We start from the raw sequence: 23,935 nt of genomic DNA, 5'->3' as shown, positions 1-23,935 counted from the left end.
TCAAAGGTCAGATTTGGATTAACTTGGTAATCTCCTGGTCCAGATGAGGCCCGGCAGAACCTCCTCTGGCCCAGATGTTCTGGTCCAGAACCTTTGGTCCGGGTCGGCGCCAGATGTCTCCCATGTGACGTCATGGATCCTTCATGACCTCATCGTCCAGCTGATGGCTGAGCATGGCGGCTACGACCGTCACCAGACCGACTGACTGACTGACTGACTGGACTGACTGACTGACTGTAGACTGACTGACCGTCACCAGACCGACTGACTGACTGACTGTAGACTGACTGACCGACACCAGACTGACTGACTGACTGACTGACCGTCACCAGACCGACTGACTGACTGACTGTAGACTGACTGACCGACAGGCTGTAGACTGACTGACTGACTGACCGTCACCAGACCGACTGACTGACTGACTGTAGACTGAAAACCTGCTGCTGCATGACTGGCTTTGCTTCGTCTGATAAACTAACCAGAGGTCTGAAGTTGTTGTTCGTTCTGGACGTGGATGTTAATCACAGAAGGGGGAAATTTTACACAGCAGATTCCAAAGTGTTAAATGTTGTGGTGTCAGTAGACTTTGTGCAAAAGCAGAGTTAATTTTACTCTAATAGAGTCACATTCTGTTCATGCAACTCTGGGTGTAAATTATTAGTAGTTAAAATCCAGTGTTAAAGTGTTTCCTATCAAATCTAGAGCTGTTAAAATAGAACCAATAACTCTTAACCTCTGAACTCTGAGCTCCACCAGCGGCTCCAACACTGAAGGAGTTAATTCACTGAATCACAGATTCACACAAAGCGACAGAAGCCAAGTCATTTATTTACTGTCTGACTTATTTACTGCTTGGTAAGTTATTTTTGTCTGAGATGGTTTATAACTATTATTTTGAGTTGAGCTCAACCTGTATGATAGACGTCACGTTGGCCACACGGCTCAGTGTTAGCATGTTGAGCTTAGCATGCCGAATGTTAGCACGTTTAGCTTAGCATGCCGAATGTTAGCACGTTTAGCTTAGCATGTCGAATATTAGCATGTTTAGCTTAGCATGCCGAATGTTAGCACGTTTAGCTTAGCATGCCGAATGTTAGCACGTTTAGCTTAGCATGCCGAATGTTAGCACGTTTAGCTTAGCATGCCGAATGTTAGCACGTTTAGCTTAGCATGTCGAATATTAGCATGTTTAGCTTAGCATGCCGAATGTTAGCACGTTTAGCTTAGCATGCCGAATGTTAGCACGTTTAGCTTAGCATGTCGAATATTAGCATGTTTAGCTTAGCATGCCGAATGTTAGCATATTTAGCTTAGCATGTCGAATATTAGCATGTTTAGCTTAGCATGCCGAATGTTAGCATATTTAGCTTAGCATGTCGAATATTAGCATGTTTAGCTTAGCATGCCGAATGTTAGCACGTTTAGCTTAGCATGCCGAATGTTAGCATGTTTAGCTTAGCATGCCGAATGTTAGCACGTTTAGCTTAGCATGTCGAATATTAGCATGTTTAGCTTAGCATGCCGAATGTTAGCATATTTAGCTTAGCATGTCGAATATTAGCATGTTTAGCTTAGCATGCCGAATGTTAGCATGTTTAGCTTAGCATGCCGAATGTTAGCATATTTAGCTTAGCATGTCGAATATTAGCATGTTTAGCTTAGCATGCCGAATGTTAGCACGTTTAGCTTAGCATGCCGAATGTTAGCACGTTTAGCTTAGCATGTCGAATATTAGCATGTTTAGCTTAGCATGCCGAATGTTAGCATATTTAGCTTAGCATGTCAAATATTAGCATGTTTAGCTTAGCATGCCGAATGTTAGCACGTTTAGCTTAGCATGCCGAATGTTAGCACGTTTAGCTTAGCATGTCGAATATTAGCATGTTTAGCTTAGCATGTCGAATATTAGCATGTTTAGCTTAGCATGCCGAATGTTAGCATATTTAGCTTAGCATGTTTAGCATGTTTAGCTTAGCATGCCGAATGTTAGCATATTTAGCTTAGCATGTCGAATATTAGCATATTTAGCTTAGCATGCCGAATGTTAGCATATTTAGCTTAGCATGCCGAATGTTAGCGGAGTATAAGTGTTGGGAAAATATCGAGCCGGTGAACATTTAATCAAATTATTAGTTAACTTGAACAGATCCATAATAATCTGCAGTGTGTTTTTTTTGTGATGTTGAACGTTTACATGCATATTGATCAGATTTATCAACCTTTCTATCGATTTGTTTTTCCTTTGAAAAATGTAAAAGGCTTTTTCACGTTGATAATTATTCCCGCTGCTGTGTCTTCTTATATAACCTCCTGATCCCTCCATGGATTCTTGGAAGATTCAAGCTCCAAAATGATCATAAGTGTTTATGTCTCTGAAACTCTACATGTCTGTAATGGAGGCTTGTTGTTAGAGTTGTAGTAATAATATATTCCTTCGCTCCTCATTGTCATGTTTCTGTTTGTTATGATCCAGAGACCAACACTGACTGTCCGACTCAGAGACTGAAGACTGTCTGATGCAGTAGAGGAGCATGTTGGTGTCTCTGACCAAACGTCATGAACAGAACAACATGGAGACCATCTGTTAGAGAGTGGACATCTCTCTGGTGGAATGTGGAGTCAGAGAGGAACTGACTATTATCAACAGAAACTGGGTCAGAAATGATGGATCTGATCATCAGGTTGGTCTGTTATGTAATATCCAGTCATCTACCTGTTAAAAGAAAATATGAACTATATCACATGAACTTATTGCTTTACTTTCTCCACCTTGAACTTTGAACAATTTCATTCATATTGAATAAAAATGTATTAAACAGCTGATATGTTAACCGTTTAATAAGCTCCATGTGAAACATGAACATTAATCCATGTTGTGATATGTTTGTAATTATGGTCACGTTTTGAAATAAATGCATTTGAGAAAATTATTGCATGTTTATTAAATGTTTAGTTTCCAAAGAATTTTTAAAAGTTCAAAACAATAAAATACCATTTAATATTAATTACAAATAACTCTTAAGAAGTTAAAGAAGTGAGAGTTAATATTAAGATCTAACACTGAATTAGTGTTAAATTATTAACTCCAGATTTGATATTTAACACTTTATCAGAGTTAAGGTTCTAACTCTCCAGAAAGAGTTAAATTAACACCAGAAAGAGTTAAATTAACTCTTTCTGGTGTTAATTTAACTCTAACCCATAGAGACACTTTAAAGTGTTGAAATCAAACCTGACAGAGTTAATCTGGACTTGCTGTGTAGAAGGACAGAGCCCTGAGGAACACCTGAGACCACGGAGGACATGATCTGAAGGGTTTCAGATGGATGGATGGAGAGAGAGAGAGAGAGAGAGAGAGAGAGAGAGAGAGAGAGAGAAACCAAGCGAGGGGTGTGTGTGTGTTTGTAACACCTTGTGGGGACCATTTTCCTGACACATACTACGTTGTGGGGACCAGTTGCTCCTAGTGGTCCCCACAAAGAGAAACCCTGTTTTAGGGTCAGGGGTCAGAGTTAGGACTAAGGTGTGAGTTAGGTGTGTGAGGGTTAGGAAAAGGGCAAAGGTCAGGGTTAGGCCAGGGCTGGACAGTCCTGGTTCTGGTTCTGAAGGTCCAGTCCTGCAGCTCTTAACGTCTCCCAGGTCCAACAGCTGAATCCTCGGTCCAGTCAGGTTCTGCTAACGACCTCGTTATTGGACTCAGGCGTGTTGAAGAACCGGGCAGCAGAACCGGGCCCTGAGTGAACAAGTAGCTTAGGACCAAGTTCTGACCCGGAATGGAGGCGGTTCTGGAGTAATCCTGGGAATGTTCTGATTACAGCTTCCTGCGGTTCCCCTCAGACATGAAGCAACACCAGAACCAGAACCGGGCCGTAAATCAGCCTGTTATTGAGGTCGATGGGCTGGAGGAGGGGGGCGGAACCACGGGTCACATGACCACAGCCCACTTCCTGTTCAGGACAATAAGAGACCAGAACCAGCAGACCCGGTCAGAACCCATCCAGAACCCGTCCTCAGCTCGGAGCAGCTGCTGCCGGATCGGACCAGGATGTGGACGTGTTTGATCCTCCTCAGCCTGCTGGATCAGAACCAGGCTGCTCCTGTAAGATTGGACCTGATGATGGGTTCTATCAGAACCGAACCGGATCAGTGACCCGTGTTTGTCTTTGAACAGCTTCCTGGGAAACATGGAGACCTGGTTCTGATGGTTCTGCAGCAGCAAGTGGCCCAAACTGCGGTAAGACACAAGGTTCTGATGGGAACCGGACTCTGGTTCTGGTCCAGATCTGGAGCTTTAAGGCCCAGAAGAGTCCAACAGGACCGAAAGGCTTCAAGATTATAAGAGGAGAGGACCGGACCTCAGACTGACCAGAACCTTAGAGAACCGGACCTCAGACTGACCAGAACCTTAGAGAACCGGACCTTAGACTGACCAGAACCTTAGAGAACCGGACCTCAGACTGACCAGAACCTTAGAGAACCGGACCTTAGACTGACCAGAACCTGAGAGAACCGGACCTCAGACTGACCAGAACCTTAGAGAACCGGACCTTAGACTGACCAGAACCTTAGAGAACCGGACCTTAGACTGACCAGAACCTTAGAGAACCGGACCTCAGACTGACCAGAACCTTAGAGAACCGGACCTTAGACTGACCAGAACCTTAGAGAACCGGACCTCAGACTGACCAGAACCTTAGAGAACCGGACCTTAGACTGACCAGAACCTTAGAGAACCGGACCTCAGACTGACCAGAACCTTAGAGAACCGGACCTTAGACTGACCAGAACCTTAGAGAACCGGACCTTAGAGTGGACGGACCTGAGGACGTCCTGTCAGACTGAGAGGTTCCGCTGTGGTTCTGGTGGTTCTGATGGTCCATCTCCACATGTTCTACGGATCACTGATTAAACACAGAGAGTCAGAACCAGCAGTTCTGCTCCCTGGTTCCCATGGTAACCAGGAGAACCAGGTCCACCTGGTGACTTCATGTCTGTCCCTGAAGACCAGCAGGGTCACCAGAACCGTTAGCCGACCCGATTCAGTCCAGAACCAGAACCAGACGACCCGTCACAGTGCTCCTGGGTTCTGTCTCCAGGTCACCGCCGCCCCGTCTGTCCCTCAGCAGAGGACATCGTCCTCGTCTTCATCCTCCTCCTCTTCATCGTCAGACTCCTCAGAGTCCAGCCAGAGGTCCATGGTAAGAACCAGAACCAGAACCAGTCCTGAGTTACATCAACCCCACATGTAACTACATTACCCATAATGCTCAGCAGCAGGTCACATGACCAGTTAGAGCAGGGGTCACCAACGTGGGGCCCGCGGGCCCCCAGTCGCCCGCAGAGCAAGTTCTAAAACTAGCCATTCTCATTAGGGAGCATTGCCAAATAAATTATTTAATATTTTTACATTGAAGTAGTAAAATTTGTTTATATTCAGAATTTTAAAAAAAAGCTAATTATAAAAAAAATGTAAATTTTTATGCATAAATGTTATCGGAGGGCAGCAGCGCCTGCTGCTCGCTGTCTGCTGACCTTAGAGTGGGAGCAGCTCTTAGGTCTGTTTTTATTTTAACTTGAAGTAAAAAAATATATAAAAAAATTCTGAAATTTTAATTATCGAACCCTCTTTACAATTAAAATTGTGGAGAAAAATATATATTATGCGTCAAAACATCTTGTACGTAGCGCACATCTGAGTCTGTGGGGGTCAAAGGGCACCCAAAGCTTAAATCTTATTGGTCAGTTTGCTTTTGTTCGGTGCTTTTTCTGTAAGCTAAAACTGAATGAGCGGAGTTTGAACCTCCCGCAGTTCTAGGAGCGGTTCGGATCCGGTTGAGCTTTTTACCGTGTTCGGTTCTGACGGGTCGCCGGTTATGAGCTTTTTGATGTTTCCCGAACCGGACAGTTAGCGGGTCACCCGTTAGCTGACATCTGCCGCTCATACTGAGCTTCGCGCTAAGACTGCGGGTTAAACTATTTAATCTAGTTGAAACGTTTTCCAAAAGAGTAAAAACTAAGCAAACAATGTTGCTTCTCCTTCTCCTCCTCTGCACGTCTGACACCTGAACCGGGATCAACATCCTCCTCTCTCCGTGGATCACAGGTCGGCTCCGCTTCCATGTATTTATTAGTATTTAGCATCGATGTGTTAAAAAGGCTTCGCTGCTTTAGTGGTTTAAGTTTGCGCTGGTTTTGTGCGACGCGCACATGATGCGCATTGGAGAGATGCGCACTTACAGGGATAGTTTTGTGCTACCTTATAATCTGTCGGACATTTTTTTCTCTGCACAATTTGTTAATAATAAAGAGGGATAATAAAAATATACAATAACTTTTATTTAAAGGAAAACCTCTCAGTGCGTCCAGCAGCTGCAGGAATCCAGACTGTCAGTCACTTGTGGGAAATTTAGAATCACAGAAAAGCTAAGAAAGGGAATCAAACTTAAAACTGAACTAAGAGCTTCTGATCACATAATAGCAATTACCCATAGCTGCCATGGTAATAATTACTGATAACTATTGTGAATAGTCCCTAACATTAATATTATTAGACAGCATGTAATCATATATATTATAAAGGCTGAGCCAAGAAAAGTAGCCCTTCGTGTTGCTCTGGACCCCTGAAGTGGATCCCAGGCTCAAAAAGGTTGGTGACCCCTGGTTTAGACTTAGATATGTGAATCTATGCATCATAATTTCAGGGATGGAAACATCTGGTCTCCTGTCCTAACAGCATGAACTTCCCTTTTTTGCCATTAGTGGCTTTTATTTTGAAAGAAATCCAACAGAAAGGGGGTGGAAAGAAGGTGGGTGGGGGAGGACATGGAACCAAGGAGCCACGTAGCAGAGTTGTAGTCAAGACCACCAACCCAATACCAAGTCAAGACCAGCACCCCGCGCTACATGACACAAAAAAATTAACTTTTACCATCAAAATTGCTTCTCAAATTGAACTGAAAGATCCACATTCCCATAAAACACCTAGAAATTTAATACTTAGAAATCAATGTAATCAGTAAATATCCGTCCAGAAGAATCGGATCGTTCCTTAATGTCATACCACTATATCGCACTTTGGTACCAGCGTTGTCCCATATTTGCGACACCTCAGTCATAACCTCCACACAGTAATTCAGTGCATGAGTGACAAACTTTTTTCCATCTCAGATGCAACATGTGTCTCTGTACAGCTAGCTTAGCTAGCATCACGTCCACAGATGATTTCTTTAAGCTTTCCTTCCAAGTGACGCTAAAAGTTGGATGAAGTTCCACCATCTGTGAAAGCGAAGCGCTTCTGATTTTACATGTCGCCATATCAATTTATGCAGCGCTATTATATTATAGACAAACAGCTTCTCCCGCTCAGAGGAAACCATTGCGCATGTCTGGAGCTCCGCAGCGAGTAAAGGTGGAGCCGATGGGTGACAACAGACACTACGTCACGTTATTGCTGGGATTTTACGGCGCCACCTTAAATCCCTGAACTTCACATTTTAACGGAAAAAGAGCAACGAGACTTGGATGTAACGAGTAACGAGACAGTTTAGTAGAAATGTAGTGAAGTAGAAAGTACAGATACTTACTGTAAAATGTAGTGGAGTAAAAGTAGAAAGTATCCATTATTAAATCTGCCTTTATATTATTTAAATATTTAAGTAAAAGAAAATACCAGAGTATTTCTTTCAGAAACAGGAATATGAAATCCATAGCTAACACCAATGTTATGCAATAGTAAATAAAGGTTTACTTTTAATATATTTGTGTCTTATCATGAACTATATAAGATTTCAGTTTTAGTTTTTGTACTCTGTGCTTTTCGTCTAGAAGGAAAAAGCTCAACTGTTTTTTTGCAACAGCAAAATGTTCCTTTATTGGTTTTTGAACGTTTTAAAGTTTAGATTAAATATGCATTGATCTGTGGGTTGTCAGTAAAACTCAAAAACTCTAAACTTTACATTTTGATGTAACAAATTACTGATAAGAGCAATTATTAATTTGTTCACAACACATTTATTTGTTGTTGTTGTTTTCTGCTGTCCAACACAGATTTACACAAAAATGTGTAAATCTGTGTTGTATAACACACATACAGTGTTATAATGTTATGTTCATTTTAACACAGTGTTAAAATGAACACAAAATGTGCATTAAAGGTCATACTTTGTTGTGTTATTTTTAACATATCTTTATCAAGAGAGTTGGTCCTGGCACCCTGCTGTGCCAGTCCATGATCCTCAAGAGCCGCTGACTCCCAAGTGCGGATTTCAGCCTTGAACTGCCTCCAATGGCCATCAGCTAAGCCGAGCTGCATTCACCGTAAAGTCTGTTTTTATTCAAACTTCAGCAGTTTTCTAGCTGTTCTGTTGAGGTAGTGACATCCATTTGTGACATCACGCAAACTGATGTCACAAAGAGTGATGCACTGATGTCATAAGGCTGCAGACGTGAATTCTAAGGTCATTGCCGTTGCAGAAGTCGCAGAGCAAACTACTGAAGATCAGCATTTGAAAGTTTTTTGTTTCTTGAGAATGGATTCTAACATGAGTGAGCAAAGCAGGTCACCGCTTTCTCAATCAGTAAATGTTCCAATGAGCGCAGCCGGACCCGTAACAACGAAGGCCGAGAAGCTGTTTGGAATATTAAAAAAAGTGAGCATCTTGACCTTCAACAAAAAGACTCCAGACGAGGAGAAAGATCAGGATTTGAGAGAAAAAATCAGCAATTTGATGGAGGCTAACGCCAAACTGGAGGAGGAGAAGACGTTGCTAGAGCAGAAAAACACGTTCTTGCAGAAGAAAAGTGACATCTTCGAGCAGATGAGCAATGCCCTGCAACTGAAAATCTCTGCCCTGGAGCAGCAAAACACCGGCCTGAAAGAAAGAAGCACCACTCTGGAGAAGAAATGCACCATCTTGACACATATGAACAACAGTTTGGAACAGGAAAATACCAAACAGGAGCAGAGGCTCAATGTCATCAAGGATATAAACATCGCCCTGAGCCAGAAAAACACCAGCCTGGAGCAGAAAATCACAACCCTGGAACAGGACACCACCACACTGGAAAAGGAAAAGTCCACTCTGGAGCAAAGAATCAGCATCTTGGAGCAGATAAACACTGCCCTGGAGCAGAAAAGCACCGGCCTGGAGCAGCAAACCACCGCCCTTAAGGAAAGAAGCACCACTCTGGAGCAGAAAAGCACCATCTTGTCACACATGAACAACAGTTTGGAACAGGAAAATAGCAAACAGGAGCAGAGGCTCAATGTCATCAAGGATATAAACATTGCCCTGAGGCAGAAAAACACCACCCTGGAGCAGGACACCAAAACACTAGAGAAAGAAAAGACCACTCTGGAGCAGAAAAGCACCATTTTGGAGAAGATAAACACTGCCCTGGAGAAGGAAAAGACCGCCCTGGAGAAGGAAAAGACCGATCAGGAGCAGAAAATCACCACCCTGGAGCAGGACAACATCGCCTTACAGAATAAAAGTACCGCTCTGGAAAAAAAAAGCACGGTTTTCGAGCAGATAAACACTGTCCTGGAGCAGATAAACACTGTCCTGGAGCAGGAAAATACTGCCATGGAGAAGGAAAATACTGCCCTGAAGGAAAGAAGCGTCACTTTGGAGCAGGAACCAATAACCTTAGAGAAGAAAGGCACCATCTTTCAGCGAATATATACCAAAACATGCAGCTTTAAGTGGAACGGTTGAACAAAAGGCTGAGGGACACAGAGAAGCAGCAGATATAGCTGCTTCTCATGTGTGGGTTCTCTCCGGGTACTCCGGCTTCCTCCCAAGACCAAAAGCATGACTGTTAGGCATCTATCCTACCCATGGGATCACTAATCACACCACTAATCACGTGTTTAGTGGCTGTTTCAGACCAGACACAGAAACAGCCACCTGTATTCAGACATGTGGTTGGAGATTTCTCCACTACACATTTGAAAATGCAATACGCTTCTCCAGGGCTTCATAGCGAGTCCTGTGGGTCTCCTGCCCAACTTCAAGGCCTTTATAGTAACTGCATGGAGTTTGCATGTTCTCCCCATGCATGTGTGGGTTCTCTCCGGGTACTCCGGCTTCCTCCCAAGACCAAAAGCATGACTGTTAGGCATCTGACTATCCTAATCACGTGTTTAGTGGCTGTTTCAGACCAGACACAGAAACAGCCACCTGTATTCAGACATGTGGTTGGAGATTTCTCCACTACACATTTGAAAATGAAATAGTGGCTTCATAGCGAGTCCTATAGGACTCCTGCTCGACCTCTAGGGCTTTATAGTAACTGCATGGAGTTTGCATGTTCTCCCCATGCATGTGTGGGTTCTCTCCGGGTACTCCGGCTTCCTCCCAAAGACCAAAAGCATGACTGTTAGGCATCTATCCGACCCATGGGATCACTAATCACACCACTAATCACGTGTTTAGTGGCTGTACATGTAAACAACCTGCACAGTAAGAAAAATTCCGTAAAAAAACACGAAAATGTCCTGGTAATTTTCTATTTTTTTTACGGAATTTCCAGCAGAATTTTTTCCGCAATTTAACAGCTTTTTCTGTTAAATTTTAAACATAGAAAACTGTTAAATTACGGAAAAAATTCCGTTAAAAAAAACCCAGAACATGTACTGGCAGAAAATTACCAGGACATTTTCAGTTTTTTTACGGAAAAATTTGAATTAAAATACTGTTAAATTATGGGAAACTACTGACGGAAATTCTGTTAAAAAACTGAAAATATCCTGGCAAAAAGTTACAGAACATTTTCAGTTTTTTTTTCTTCCAGAATTTCCATCAAAATATTTTCCATAATTTAACAGTTTATGTCAAATATACCAATATTTTGTTAAATATTTTGAAATTCTCTCTTTTTACTCTGTCTTTTGTGATATTTTCACACACTAAAAAAATAAAAAATAAACCTTGGACATTTCCAAATACTTTCGTCTTCCAAACCATTGAAGTCTATATTCTATATTAATTATTATAGTGTAAAATATATTAATGTATTTAATATATTCTCAGCATAATTTTGAAACAAAACTAAATTCTAAGTCTACAGGAAATGTAGTTGAACACGAAACACTTAGTTTGAAAGTAGTTCATGCAAAGTGATATAAAAATAAAACTATTCGACAATTAGCAGATTTTATTTAGCAATTAAAGACCATAAATTGACGTCATCTAGTCTTTATAACTAACCTTTGCTATTATATATTAACAGTTAAACATATTCTTGAGCTTGCTAATGTTTATCTTCTGCACATCACAACTAATTTATTGCATTTTACTATTATCAAATTTTAACGTATAAATTAAATATAAAGCAATCTTGACTCTAGTCTTTGTAGTCAAACAATTTTGTTAGTTACTATTAGATGGAACATACAAAAAACTGCTCTGGATCATAAAAATCATAGTTGTTAACAGGATCAACATACTTCAAAATAAATGAAATACAGGTATAAATATTTAGTTAAAAATCAAATGCTACATAAACAGCCTAACCAACAGTGGAAGACACTGGATTCCTGAGTGTGTTCTCTCATTACCTCTAGTCGCTGTGAACATAAAACAAAACAGTCCATTTTATGTTTATGTTCTGCAAAAATAGGTTAATCCAACTCTTAGGTCCAGTTACCAAGAGCTTGAAATGTTCTGTGACCAGTTCTTGGTGCACCAGGTTTGATGAGATGATCCATCACGTTTAAACTTCAAAAGGCTCAAATTTCCATGGATTCCCAGTCATTCAGTTCATTAAGGGACTTGAACCATCTGGTTGGGATGCAAAGCAGCTTCTTCACCTTCGTCTGCATCGTGTCAGTCGACCTCATTCAGGGTTTGAGCCCAGAAAATCTCTAAACAAAGAGAATGGAAACTCAAGTTTAACACAGAAACACTTCATGTTATAAACGTACTTTTTACAAAACGCTTCTAAATGACATTACAGCAGCACATCACCTGGCTCATCAGCGTCTCACCAATTGCTGATAGCTCTTTCACAAACAACAACACTGAGTAATTTTGATAAGAACGTGTTTTTATTTATTTTACTTTACCAGTGAGGTGGCAGAAAGGAAACTCCGTCTCTTAATCCAACTGAAGTCCAAAAGATAAATGTTCCAGGGTTAGCGAGCTTGAAATGTCGTCTGACCAGTTTTCGCGCTTCGCGAAGGTTCTTGTTCCCATGATGCAATGCGTAAAATGGAAAATACGGTACAAATACCTGTAAAACTAAAAAACAGAGAAATTCCTTCAAATTTCTACAGCACATTTACCCGTTTTTTTACAGTTTTTTACAGTGTGTAGACTTTTTCTTTTACTTGTCCACAAAAGGAGTCTTTAATCCTTTGAAAACAATCCCGTATACAAGTTTTACACTAAATGTTCTGGTTTTATAGCTATTTAAAAACAGTTGACTTAAAGGTCTATAGGACATGTCGTAGTTTTATAAAACACACTTCGTAAACAACACATTTAGTTGCTGACCGGACATGTCCGGTATCACGTGACACACCTGACCTTTCAAGACATCAGGTGATCGCCTTGGTAAAATCACACCTGGGTCAGAATTTTACCTGCGTAATTTGATACCCTGCCGTGCGCTGTGCACGTGCCCTACTGGCAGCAGGGCCTGTTTCCTGTTTGTGGCTCGCTGCTGCTAGAGTTTCTCCTTCTTCCTTCAGGTCAGTTCATTGGTGATTTATTTTTGGAATAATCTATCATTTGTGATGGCACAGCAGAAGAAACAACGATTTAGAGTAGCGGTTCTCAACGTGGGCGGTACCGCCCCCCAGAGGGCATTTAGAGGGCGGCAGGCGGACATTTTTACAAAAGGGGGGCGTTCATTTTATAGCGGAGGGATTTCTTTATTTAAATGGGTTCATTTTTCAGAGGGATACACAGTCAGAGTATTTATATAACTGTTTGCTCTGGACCTGTGAAGTAGCTCCCAGGCTCAAAAGGGTTGGTGACCCCTGAGTTAGAGCAACAGGAAGAGGATCAAAGATCTACGACGAGGCAGATGCTTCACTACTAGCAGAAAATTAATGTCGACTGTTTTCACAGACGTTTCAACTGCTGAAGGACCGACAGCAGCTGGACGACACGGTAACACACACACACACACACACACACACACACACTCACACACACACACACACACACACACACACACACACACACACACACACACACACACACACCCCGGGTCCCATGGGTGTAAATCCCCCCCCCCCCAGGTTTGGACATCAAAACTAGCTAAACTGCTTCGTTGCTTTCATAGATTTAGCTCGTTTATCTGTAGCCAATATTTCAGTTATATTCATCTATTACTTTAATAACTAGAGTTTGGACCTGCAGCAGCTGAGCGTTAGCATTAGCTGCTAGCTGGGAGCGTTAGCATTAGCTGCTAGCTGGGAGCGTTAGCATTAGCTGCTAGCTGGGAGCGTTAGCATTAGCTGCTAGCTGGGAGCGTTAGCATTAGCTGCTATCTGGGAGCAGAGGGGCGACTGCAGCTGGCAGTAAAACATAAACTGTCTTTATTTCTCACCACCTTTAGAACATTTCTGTGTAAAACCTTAGTGTAAGTCATGATGCCTCCAGATATTCTACATACTGATGTTCTCAGACAAAACAAACACGTTTAAAGCAGTGAAAGTTATAATTTAAATAAAACTTGTATTATAACCACTGAATCAATATTTATGAGGAATGTTATCAAGTGGAGTTATTTATTAAAACTTGTTTTTATTAAAGCCTTAAGTTTTTGTAAAGATGTAGCAGAGATTAGATCTTTGACCAAACTCAGGTCTAAACACCTGAATCTGGGTCTCAGCAGGTTTACTGAGAAAAACACTACTAACTCAGGCCAGGCCCCCCCCCCCGACCCCCCACCCCGACCCCCCAGGAGCCCCCCCCCCAGCCCCCCAAACTGATCTTAAAGCTGTTCCCGTTTATGGTTCCCCCCATTAATGAGGTGGGTTCTGCTCCCTGTTGGACGTCCTGCTGTCCTCAGAGGACATAAATCTGATGTGTGACATCATGTCTGTCTGCCTCTGATCTGATGATGTCACTTCCTGCAGGCGGTGGAGCAGGTGGACTCGGAGGAGGTGAGGCGTCTTCACTGAGAGATCACTTCCTGTAGACAGGTCAGCTGACCCGGCTGAGTGTGTGTGTGTGTGTGTGTGTGTGTGTGTGTGTGTGTGTGTGTGTGTGTGTGTGTGTGTGTGTGTGTGTCAGAGCTCAGAGCTGCTGCTGCCTCCCAGTAACACCAGCACCACCAGTCTGACGGACGGAGGACAAGATCAGGTGACATCATCAACATGGCTTCACTCAGATTCATCAGCCAATCAGAATGCAGCTCTCTGACGAGGCGACTTTTCTCTCAAACTGCAACTCGGCATCGACCTTTAACCCCGCATGGCTCCACCCCCTCCCTTAACCCCGCCCATCCCCCTCTGACTCCGCCCACCACCTTGTCCCCCCAGGTGATGCTGCAGACCTCGCTCCACTGCCTGAGCAGCCAGGAAGTGGGCGTGTCCTTGGGCCCAGTGGGCGGAGCTACGCTGCCATCAGCAGGTGGAGACGCCAGTGAAGCCGAGGAAGAGGAGAGGAACCTTCATCCTCAGACAGACGACAGCCTGGAGGCGGCGGACGGAATGACCTTTCACCTGCCTGGTTTCCATGGTGATGAGGCGGGGCTAGAGCTGGCCCTGTAGCAGAGACCACGCCCCCTGCTGGTCACCTTTATAATAACCCTGTAGTTCATTGAGCTGCTGTTACTGAAGCTCGTTAGATGATCAATAATCAATAACCTGATGATTTAATAAACATATTTACATCCATCAGTGCTCCTGTTTTCTCTGCATAAAGAGGTCAGAGGTCACACACAGCGCCCCCATGTGGAGCAGAGCCGAACTGACTGCATGGTTCTGGACAGAACCTGGTCCAATCAGGTCAGTTCTGCACTGACTCAGTGGATCAGAACCTCTGGAGTCCAGAATGTCCTCCAACAGCAGACAGAACCAGGACCCGACCCGGTGGACCCGGTTCCATCTCTGTCCTCAAGTTCTGTTTGGAGGGTGAGGTTCTGGTGCTGGATGTAAAGTCTGCTCTCTGCTTTGGGTCAGAAGCAGCAACAACCGGATCAGAACCGCTTCAGAACCGACCCAGAGGAGAACCATCCTGCTGTCCTGCCCTCCCTCCACCAGAGGGCGCCAGAGGGTCAGGCTGGTTTGAATGAACCGACCTGAAGAAAATCAGTCAGCAGCCGATCGGTTCTGATCAGGCTGCTGACCCAATCAGGTCCAATCCAATAGAATCAGTTCCAGAGTAATTTATTGATCCCAAACGGAAATGAAATGTAACTCAATAAAGAGTTTCTGTAGATGGATAACAGATTAATGCTGAATGTTGTTCTGGGCTGATTGTCCCTCAGTGACTCACATTAACGACCTCACAGTCAGTGATCAGCCGCCCAAAGAGCTGCTAGCTACCTGATGCTAGCTACATGCTGCTAGCTGCCTGCTGTTAGCCACACGCTGCTAGCTGCCTGCTGTTAGCCACACGCTGCTAGCTACCTGCTGTTAGCCACACGCTGCTAGCTACCTGATGTTAGCCACACGCTGCTAGCTACCTGCTGTTAGCCACACGCTGCTAGCTACCTGATGCTAGCTACCTGATGTTAGCCACACGCTGCTAGCTGCCTGCTGTTAGCCACACGCTGCTAGCTACCTGCTGTTAGCCACACGCTGCTAGCTACCTGATGCTAGCTACCTGATGCTAGCTACCTGATGTTAGCCACACGCTGCTAGCTACCTGCTGTTAGCCACACGCTGCTAGCTGCCTGCTGTTAGCCACACGCTGCTAGCTACCTGCTGTTAGCCACACGCTGCTAGCTGCCTGCTGTTAGCCACACGCTGCTAGCTGCCTGCTGTTAGCCACACGCTGCTAGCTGCCTGCTGTTAGCCACACGCTGCTAGCTACCTGCTGTTAGCCACACGCTGCTAGCTACCTGCTGTTAGCCACACGCTGCTAGCTACCTGCTGTTAGCCACACGCTGCTAGCTACCTGCTGTTAGCCACACGCTGCTAGCTACCTGCTGTTAGCCACACGCTGCTAGCTGCCTGCTGTTAGCCACACGCTGCTAGCTACCTGCTGTTAGCCACACGCTGCTAGCTACCTGATGTTAGCTACCTGATGTTAGCCACATGCTGCTAGCTACCTGCTGTTAGCCACATGCTGCTAGCTACCTGCTGTTAGCCACATGCTGCTAGCTACCTGCTGTTAGCCACACGCTGCTAGCTGCCTGCTGTTAGCCACACGCTGCTAGCTGCCTGCTGTTAGCCACACGCTGCTAGCTGCCTGCTGTTAGCCACACGCTGCTAGCTGCCTGCTGTTAGCCACATGCTGCTAGCTACCTGCTGTTAGCCACACGCTGCTAGCTACCTGATGTTAGCCACATGCTGCTAGCTACCTGCTGTTAGCCACATGCTGCTAGCTACCTGATGTTAGCCACATGCTGCACACGCTGCTAGCTACATGATGTTAGCCACATGCTGCTAGCTACCTGATGTTAGCCACATGCTGCACACGCTGCTAGCTACCTGATGTTAGCCACATGCTGCTAGCTACCTGATGTTAGCTGAGGACACACCTGGACATGGTTTAGTGTCTTATCTTCTGTCCTTCCTGCTGCTGACCTGCAGGTGTCTCCACCAGACGTCCTCGTTGTCTTTAAGGTCGTCCTCGTCTCACACCGCAGGTTCTGATTGGCCGGTGGTTCGTCCAGTAACCATAGTAACTGATCTGATCAGTCTCTTTGTTTCTGACCCGGTTTTCCTGCATCATGGTGGCTTTGATCCTGGCTGGTTCCGGTCCAAATGGGTACCGCAGGAAGTCCTGTAGTGGGACACCAGGGGGCGGTCATGTGATCAGGATGGCTCCCTCTGATTGGTCGGTAGAGGAACCCCGGGGGCGCCATGGACCGGACCGCCATTTCCTCCTGCAGAGCCACTATTTATGTTTTCATCTGGACCCAAAACAACTCACTCAGAACCAGAACCACTGAACCGGGTCAGACACATTTTACCTCCTGGTTTAATTTAATGTGCGACCCAAACTACCGGATCAGAACCAGAACCAACACAGCAGCAGCTCAACTCACTTTATTATGAAAAAGACCAAGAAGAATCAGGTTTTATTTTGAAAAGATCAGTCACTTCCTGTCTGCTGTTCCTGTCCAATTACAGTGAGGTCACCTGACCGCTCCAACAGGTCCCACTGAGCATGCTCAGTTCAGTCTGACATCACTTCCTCCTGAGGCTCTGATGTCCAAGCAGATCCATCAGTGATGTCACTTCCTGTGGGCGGAGCCCTTGTGGAACAGGTAGATGGGTCTCTGGTTACCTGGAAACGGGTCAGAAACAGATGAGGTCACATGAGCGGCTCGACCAATCAGAGGAGGTTCACTGTTCAGATGCTGTGATGTCACAATATTCTCTCGCTGCATGCTGGGTAACGACGGGTCATTAGTTTACATGCAGCTGCTGCTGACAGGAAGTGTTTAACGTTCACACAGGAGAGTCTGAACCAAACACGACTTTTCCTCCGCAGATCGGCCGATTCCGATCTTTTCAACAATACATCCGATCTGTCCGAACTAAATCCGATATATGGAGGCAGAACGTCACGTTTTATCCACATGCGTCAGAAGGAGACAGAGTCAGTGTTTCTCTAGTATTTTAGCTGGATGTGTGTGTGTTACCTGTGTGTGTTACCTGTGTGTGTGTTACCTGTGTGTGTGTTACCTGTGTGTGTGTTACCTGTGTGTGTGTTACCTGTGTGTGTGTGTGTTACCTGTGTGTGTGTGTGTGTGTTACCTGTGTGTGTGTTACCTGTGTGTGTGTTACCTGTGTGTGTGTTACCTGTGTGTGTGTTACCTGTGTGTGTGTGTTACCTGTGTGTGTGTCCTGTGTGTGTTACCTGTGTGTGTGTGTGTGTGTGTGTGTGTGTGTGTTACCTGTGTGTGTGTTACCTGTGTGTGTGTGTGTGTGTTACCTGTGTGTGTGTTACCTGTGTGTGTGTTACCTGTGTGTGTGTGTGTGTGTTACCTGTGTGTGTTACCTGTGTGTGTTACCTGTGTGTGTGTTACCTGTGTGTGTGTTACCTGTGTGTGTGTTACCTGTGTGTGTGAGCGGTCTGTAGGAGGTGAAGCCGATGGTGTCGGTGAGCAGGGAGGTGAATAGTTCTGGTCGGAGCCTCAGAGTTCTGAAGTGACGCAGCGTAGAATCCTGGGATCAAACAGAACCAGGTCAGAACGTCTGGACCCATCAGAACCAGGTCAGAACCTCTGAACCCATCAGAACCTCTGGGCCCATCAGAACCTCTGAACCCATCAGAACCAGGTCAGAACCTCTGAACCCATCAGAACCAGGTCAGAACCCCTGGGCCCATCAGAACCTCTGGACCCATCAGAACCAGGTCAGAACCTCTGGGCCCATCAGAACCAGGTCAGAACGTCTGAACCCATCAGAACCTCTGGACCCATCAGAACCTCTGGACCCATCAGAACCAGGTCAGAACCTCTGGGCCCATCAGAACCAGGTCAGAACCTCTGGGCCCATCAGAACCTCTGGAACCATCAGAACCAGGTCAGAACGTCTGAACCCATCAGAACCTCTGGACCCATCAGAACCTCTGGGCCCATCAGAATCTCTGGGCCCATCAGAACCAGGTCAGAACCTCTGGGCCCATCAGAACCAGGTCAGAACCTCTGGACCCATCAGAACCAGGTCAGAACCTCTGGACCCATCAGAACCAGGTCAGAACCTCTGGGCCCATCAGAACCAGGTCAGAACCTCTGGGCCATCAGAACCAGGTCAGAGCCTCTGAACCCATCAGAACCTCTGAACCCATCAGAACCAGGTCAGAACCTCTGAACCCATCAGAACCTCTGGGCCCATCAGAACCTCTGGGCCCATCAGAACCAGGTCAGAACCTCTGGGCCCATCAGAACCAGGTCAGAACCTCTGGACCCATCAGAACCAGGTCAGAACCTCTGGGCCCATCAGAACCAGGTCAGAACCTCTGGGCCCATCAGAACCTCTGGACCCATCAGAACCTCTGGGCCCATCAGAACCAGGTCAGAACCTCTGGACCCATCAGAACCAGGTCAGAACCTCTGGGCCCATCAGAACCAGGTCAGAACCTCTGGACCCATCAGAACCAGGTCAGAACCTCTGGACCCATCAGAACCTCTGGGCCCATCAGAACCAGGTCAGAACCTCTGGACCCATCAGAACCAGGTCAGAACCTCTGGGCCCATCAGAACCAGGTCAGAACCTCTGGACCCATCAGAACCAGGTCAGAACCTCTGAACCCATCAGAACCAGGTCAGAACCTCTGGACCCATCAGAACCTCTGGGCCCATCAGAACCTCTGGACCCATCAGAACCTCTGGGCCCATCAGAACCAGGTCAGAACCTCTGGACCCATCAGAACCTCTGGGCCCATCAGAACCAGGTCAGAACCTCTGGACCCATCAGAACCAGGTCAGAACCTCTGGGCCCATCAGAACCAGGTTAGAACCTCTGGACCCATCAGAACCAGGTCAGAACCTCTGGGCCCATCAGAACCAGGTCAGAACCTCTGGGCCCATCAGAACCAGGTCAGAACCTCTGGGCCCATCAGAACCATGTCAGAACCTCTGGACCCATCAGAACCAGGTCAGAACCTCTGGGCCCATCAGAACCCATCAGAACCTCTGAACCCATCAGAACCTCTGGACCCATCAGAACCAGGTCAGAACCTCTGGGCCCATCAGAACCAGGTGTCTCCCCCCTCCTCACCCTGTTGCTGCGGCCGTAGCCGCTCCAGGGCTGCGGCTCCAGGACCAGCGTCCCGCCCGGCGCCAGGCTCTGATAGGTCCGTCTGAACAGCCGGACCACGCCCCGGTCACCTGACTGCAGCTGGACCCACTTGGTGACGCCTAGAGCCATGATGACGTCATAATGGCCCCGCCCAGGCCACGCCTCCCCCTCAGACACGTAGTCGCCCTGTGGGCGGAGTCGGACAGGTTACCATGGAGACGCATGTTCACTGAGGTGAGACCAACATGCTGCACAGATCAATAATCAGGTTTAATGCTGTATTTTCCATCAGGCAGTACGGAGGACGCCTACAGACTCACCTGGATGAAGGTGACGTTGCTGGGGAACCTGGAGGAGGATGATGATGGTGGCAGAAGGGGCGGAGCCGAGAGAGGACCCCGACTGACCCTGAAGGAGACGGGGAGGGGTGGCCGCATCACTTCCTGTCTGTGTGCCGCCACCAGGTCATGTGACAGGAAGTGACGGACGTTCTGCCTGGCGGCGTGGACCAGCCGCTCGTCTAGCTCCACCCCCAGGATGTGGGCGGGGTTAAACCTCCTGGCGATGGCCAGGGTCATGTGACCGGCGCCGCAGCCCACGTCCAGAACCGTCCGGTCTCTGAACCAATCGGCTTCCAGGAGGTGGAGCCGCGGGTCAGGCTCCGCCCCCACCCGCCCCTCGTGGCTGTCGCCGTAGAAACCATGGTAGCCATAGTAACGGCAGCGGTTCCCATGCTGATAGCGCTGCCGGTCCTTCTTCCTCTCTGAGATGGGGGCGGAGCCAAGGCCAGGACCCCCATACCTGCAGGGGAGACAGAGAGGTCACATGACCCCACGGACCAATCAGAACGCAGGTCTCTACAGACGGACCAATCAGAACACAGCTCTATGCAAACCGTCCAATCAGAACGTAGGTCCACCCCACACCCACCTGCTGGCTTTAGCCCCGCCCACCAGTGGCGTCTGGAACTTGGCTGGCAGCTTTGTGGTTTCCATGGTAACGTTTCCGTCCGCCGACCTGGTGGAGGCGGAGCGGCGGCGGCGGCTCCCGGGCGGGGGGTGGGTGTGTCTGCGTGGCAGGATGGGGGGCGGAGCCACATCGTCCCGGCAGGTGATGGACGTGTTGAGCTCACAGGACAGAGGAGACGCAGGGACTGGAAGAGAGACACGTATGAGGACAGCGTCCCCAGAGGACAGGGCCCCCAGTGGAGGACAGAGGAACTGCAGCAGGTGCTACCTGAGGGTCCAGCTGACGGCGGGAACAGCCTGGCGGGCGTCTCCTCCTTCTCCCCTCCTCCCCCATGCTGTCGGTAGCGGTGTCTCCTGCGGGACTTCAGGGGGGACAGCAGGACGGCGGCGGCGTCCCCGTCCTCCCCCCGCAGGTTCAGGGGGTCGGTGACGTCACGGGGGACCAGGATCTCCACGGCGTCTCTGCTGCGGGACGGCAGGGGGGAGCAGCGCGGCGTCTCCTGATTGGTCACCCTGAGGGGGGGGAGAACACTGAGCGTCCTGCTGTCCACAATGAGACTAATGATGGTGGACCAGAACCAGCAGGTCCAGAACCAGAACCACGGAACCAGAACCACCAGCAGCTGATCGTTTCTTGATCTTTTCCTTCCAGAACCTGAACCCAGAACCGCTGGGATTCTCTGGTGGAACCCAGAGGATCAGAACCAACCAGAACCCGTCCGGCTCTTCATCGCCCCCATGAGGCGGCAGAGTTTGGGCCGGTTCTGGTGGGCCCGGTCATGGAGCCTGGATAAGTTCTACTGATGGACCCAGAGACCCGGGTTCTGGTCCAGATGATCAGCTGCCATTAGGTCAAAGTTCTGCTTGTTAACCTTTGACCTTTGCTCAGACAGCCAATGGACACATCAGTCTGTTGACCTAGCACTGGGATGCTAAGCTAGGCTAGGCTAATTTAAGCTAGGCTAACAGAGACTCAGAGTTAGAACCTTGTGGACATTCCCTTTCTCTCCCTGGACTTTGACTAGACCCTGGTTCTCCATCGCCTCCTGCTCTACCAGAACCTCCTGAAACCGCCCCGCTGCCCCTCCCCCACCTGTTGACCTCCTCGTCCAGCAGGGAGTTCAGGTTCAGCGGGTCGAAGATGTTCCCCCCCAACAGGAAGTGACTCGGCAGCACCGGCTCTGCCTGGCTGTCGCTGTTGGCACGGCGACGGCGTTTGGCCACGCCTTTAAAGCCCACGCCCACAGAGAACCGCCTCTTCCCGATCCTCTGATTGGCTGCAGGAGGAGGAGGGGGGGGCAGGAGGGGCTGGTGGCCATTTTTAGGATGGATGGGAGGGCGGGGCTTATCCAGCTGCTCTGATAGGCTGACAGGGGGAGGGAAGGCGGGGCTTAGTCTGACCGGGTCTTTTTCCAGAGACATCCTGATGAGGGCTCAGCCAATCAGAGATCTGCAGAGAGAGGGAGCGGAGTCAGTGGCACAGCCAATCAGAGACAAGCTAACAAACAGCTGGGCCATGTCTGGTTGCCATAGTGATAACTACTAAACCTGAACTACAGCTTAGATAAGGAAATATCAGATGTTTAGATTTTAATACTGGGAAACTATTCTGGTATCTCATGTGACATTATGATGATTCTAAATATTTAAATAATAATTAATCTTGTCATAAGTTAATCATTTCTTGTTTATTTTCCCGTCTCTCTTTCCAGCAGACTGAAGTTTCCTCCACTGACCCTTCATCCCTGAGCTGCAGGAGTGACCTCTGACCTCTCCAGGTCACATTTACATGTGAAACTTTCTGGGCATCTCTCTGTACGGATCAGTTTGTCTAAAATAATGTTAAATCTGAGGTTCATGAGCCTCACATTGATATGGAATAAATATAAAACTTAAACTCAGAGTTCCGAGTTTTAATGATCCTGAACCTGACTGCAGATGGAGAAGTTAGCAGATCTCCTGACGGGAAAACAGGAGTTATTATCAGAGTTTAGTTAGATCCGGATCCCGGTAGATCTGGATCCACCTCCAGAACCTCAGACCCAGTCACTACAGCCGGACTGAACGGAGACAGAACCTCAGCAGACCTGCCTGATGAAGACGATGGTCAAACTCACCGTGTCTCCTCCTCTTCCTCTTGTTTATGGAAATAGAACCAAACAGCTTTCGCCTCTAAAACAATCCCCGCCCCCTCCTGTCCTTCCGCCAATAGCACCGCGCCCTCATGAATAATTAATGAGCCCAGTGGAAACAAACATTTAGCTGCAGCAGCTAGCCTACTGTGGCTAACTCACGCCCCTTCACCAAAAATCCCTTAAACTCCTCAGGTCTGACCGGAAATAGAACCCCGCACAGCTCTGCGCATGTCCGCGCGCGTGTCCGTGTCTGTGCGCGCCGTGAAGTGGGCCGTGACCTCATATAAACTGAAGGAATTTCACCAAAACACCGAGATAATTGCTAGCTGCTTTATCTGAGGGATAACGGAGCCTGTGGGTTTACAGGCCAGCGTCTTAGTCCCGCCTCTAACCACTTCTGACCAATCAGGATCAACAGCCTGCGAGGGCGGGAGATTGGGCCGTAAAATAAGGTGTCCTAATCTCTGCCTGATTAAAACTTAAAAATTTAAACAGACGATTTTAATCACTACAAAGTGATCTCATGTGACATTAATGTGACATTAATGATGATATTATTTTAAATATTTAAATAATAATGTAATATTTGTAATTAACCGAGTCTGGACTGACAGTTTGCACAAACTTTCTTTATGCTCCAACAAACAAACGTCCAAACTTACACATTAAAACACATTAAATTCAGAACAAAAGGTATATTCTGCTTCTGTAGAATATACCTTTATATAGCTGATTCTTCACCAACAATGATGAAAGAAATTAGGCGAGTTAAAGCAGAAGACAACACTGAGGACGAAGAGAGCGGAAGAGTTGCGTTTTGGTTGAATGCGTCTGATCTGTCCCCTGGTGGACAGTGTGGTCTGATCTGTCCCCTGGTTCTGTCCCCTGGTGGACAGTGTGGTCTGGTCTGTCCCCTGGTGGATAGTGAGGTCTGGTCTGTCCCCTGGTTCTGT

The 23,935-nt window shown here is 47.0% G+C and overlaps 2 protein-coding genes across 6 annotated transcripts in view; one reads left to right on the top strand and one right to left on the bottom strand.

The window, feature by feature from the left end:
* Positions 1–14,854, top strand: part of LOC103460941 (uncharacterized) — a 135,943-nt gene extending 121,089 nt beyond the window's left edge. The window contains exons 2-8 of one of the 5 annotated variants that reach the window (XM_081598974.1): positions 3,965–4,099; positions 4,172–4,234; positions 5,097–5,198; positions 13,077–13,118; positions 14,093–14,119; positions 14,250–14,318; positions 14,498–14,854. In XM_081598974.1, coding sequence (XP_081455100.1) covers positions 4,046–4,099; positions 4,172–4,234; positions 5,097–5,198; positions 13,077–13,118; positions 14,093–14,119; positions 14,250–14,318; positions 14,498–14,728 — 588 coding nt within the window. In that variant the 5' untranslated portion in view covers positions 3,965–4,045 and the 3' untranslated portion in view covers positions 14,729–14,854. The remainder of the gene's footprint in view (positions 1–3,964; positions 4,100–4,171; positions 4,235–5,096; positions 5,199–13,076; positions 13,119–14,092; positions 14,120–14,249; positions 14,319–14,497) is intronic. The other 4 variants (XM_081598976.1, XM_081598975.1, XM_081598977.1 and 1 more) reach the window with 4 other exon arrangements.
* A 2,307-nt stretch (positions 14,855–17,161) lies between these two features.
* On the bottom strand, positions 17,162–23,377 carry LOC103460942 (7SK snRNA methylphosphate capping enzyme-like). Its single transcript, XM_081599677.1, has 8 exons — positions 22,965–23,377; positions 21,941–22,297; positions 21,116–21,360; positions 20,810–21,032; positions 20,200–20,680; positions 19,859–20,065; positions 18,193–18,301; positions 17,162–17,417 (listed from the first exon to the last, which is right to left on the bottom strand). The coding sequence occupies exons 2-8, from the start codon at positions 22,267–22,269 to the stop codon at positions 17,365–17,367; spliced, it is 1,647 nt and encodes a 548-aa protein (XP_081455803.1). The 5' UTR covers positions 22,270–22,297; positions 22,965–23,377; the 3' UTR covers positions 17,162–17,364.
* Between the last annotated feature and the right edge of the window lie 558 nt (positions 23,378–23,935).

This window comes from Poecilia reticulata, chromosome 18 (assembly GCF_904066995.2).
Source record: "Poecilia reticulata chromosome 18, P_reticulata-male-v2, whole genome shotgun sequence".
Classification (NCBI taxonomy): domain Eukaryota; kingdom Metazoa; phylum Chordata; class Actinopteri; order Cyprinodontiformes; family Poeciliidae; genus Poecilia; species Poecilia reticulata.
The sequence above is the reverse complement of the archived record's forward strand: the minus strand, read 5'-3'. Positions and strand labels throughout refer to the sequence as shown.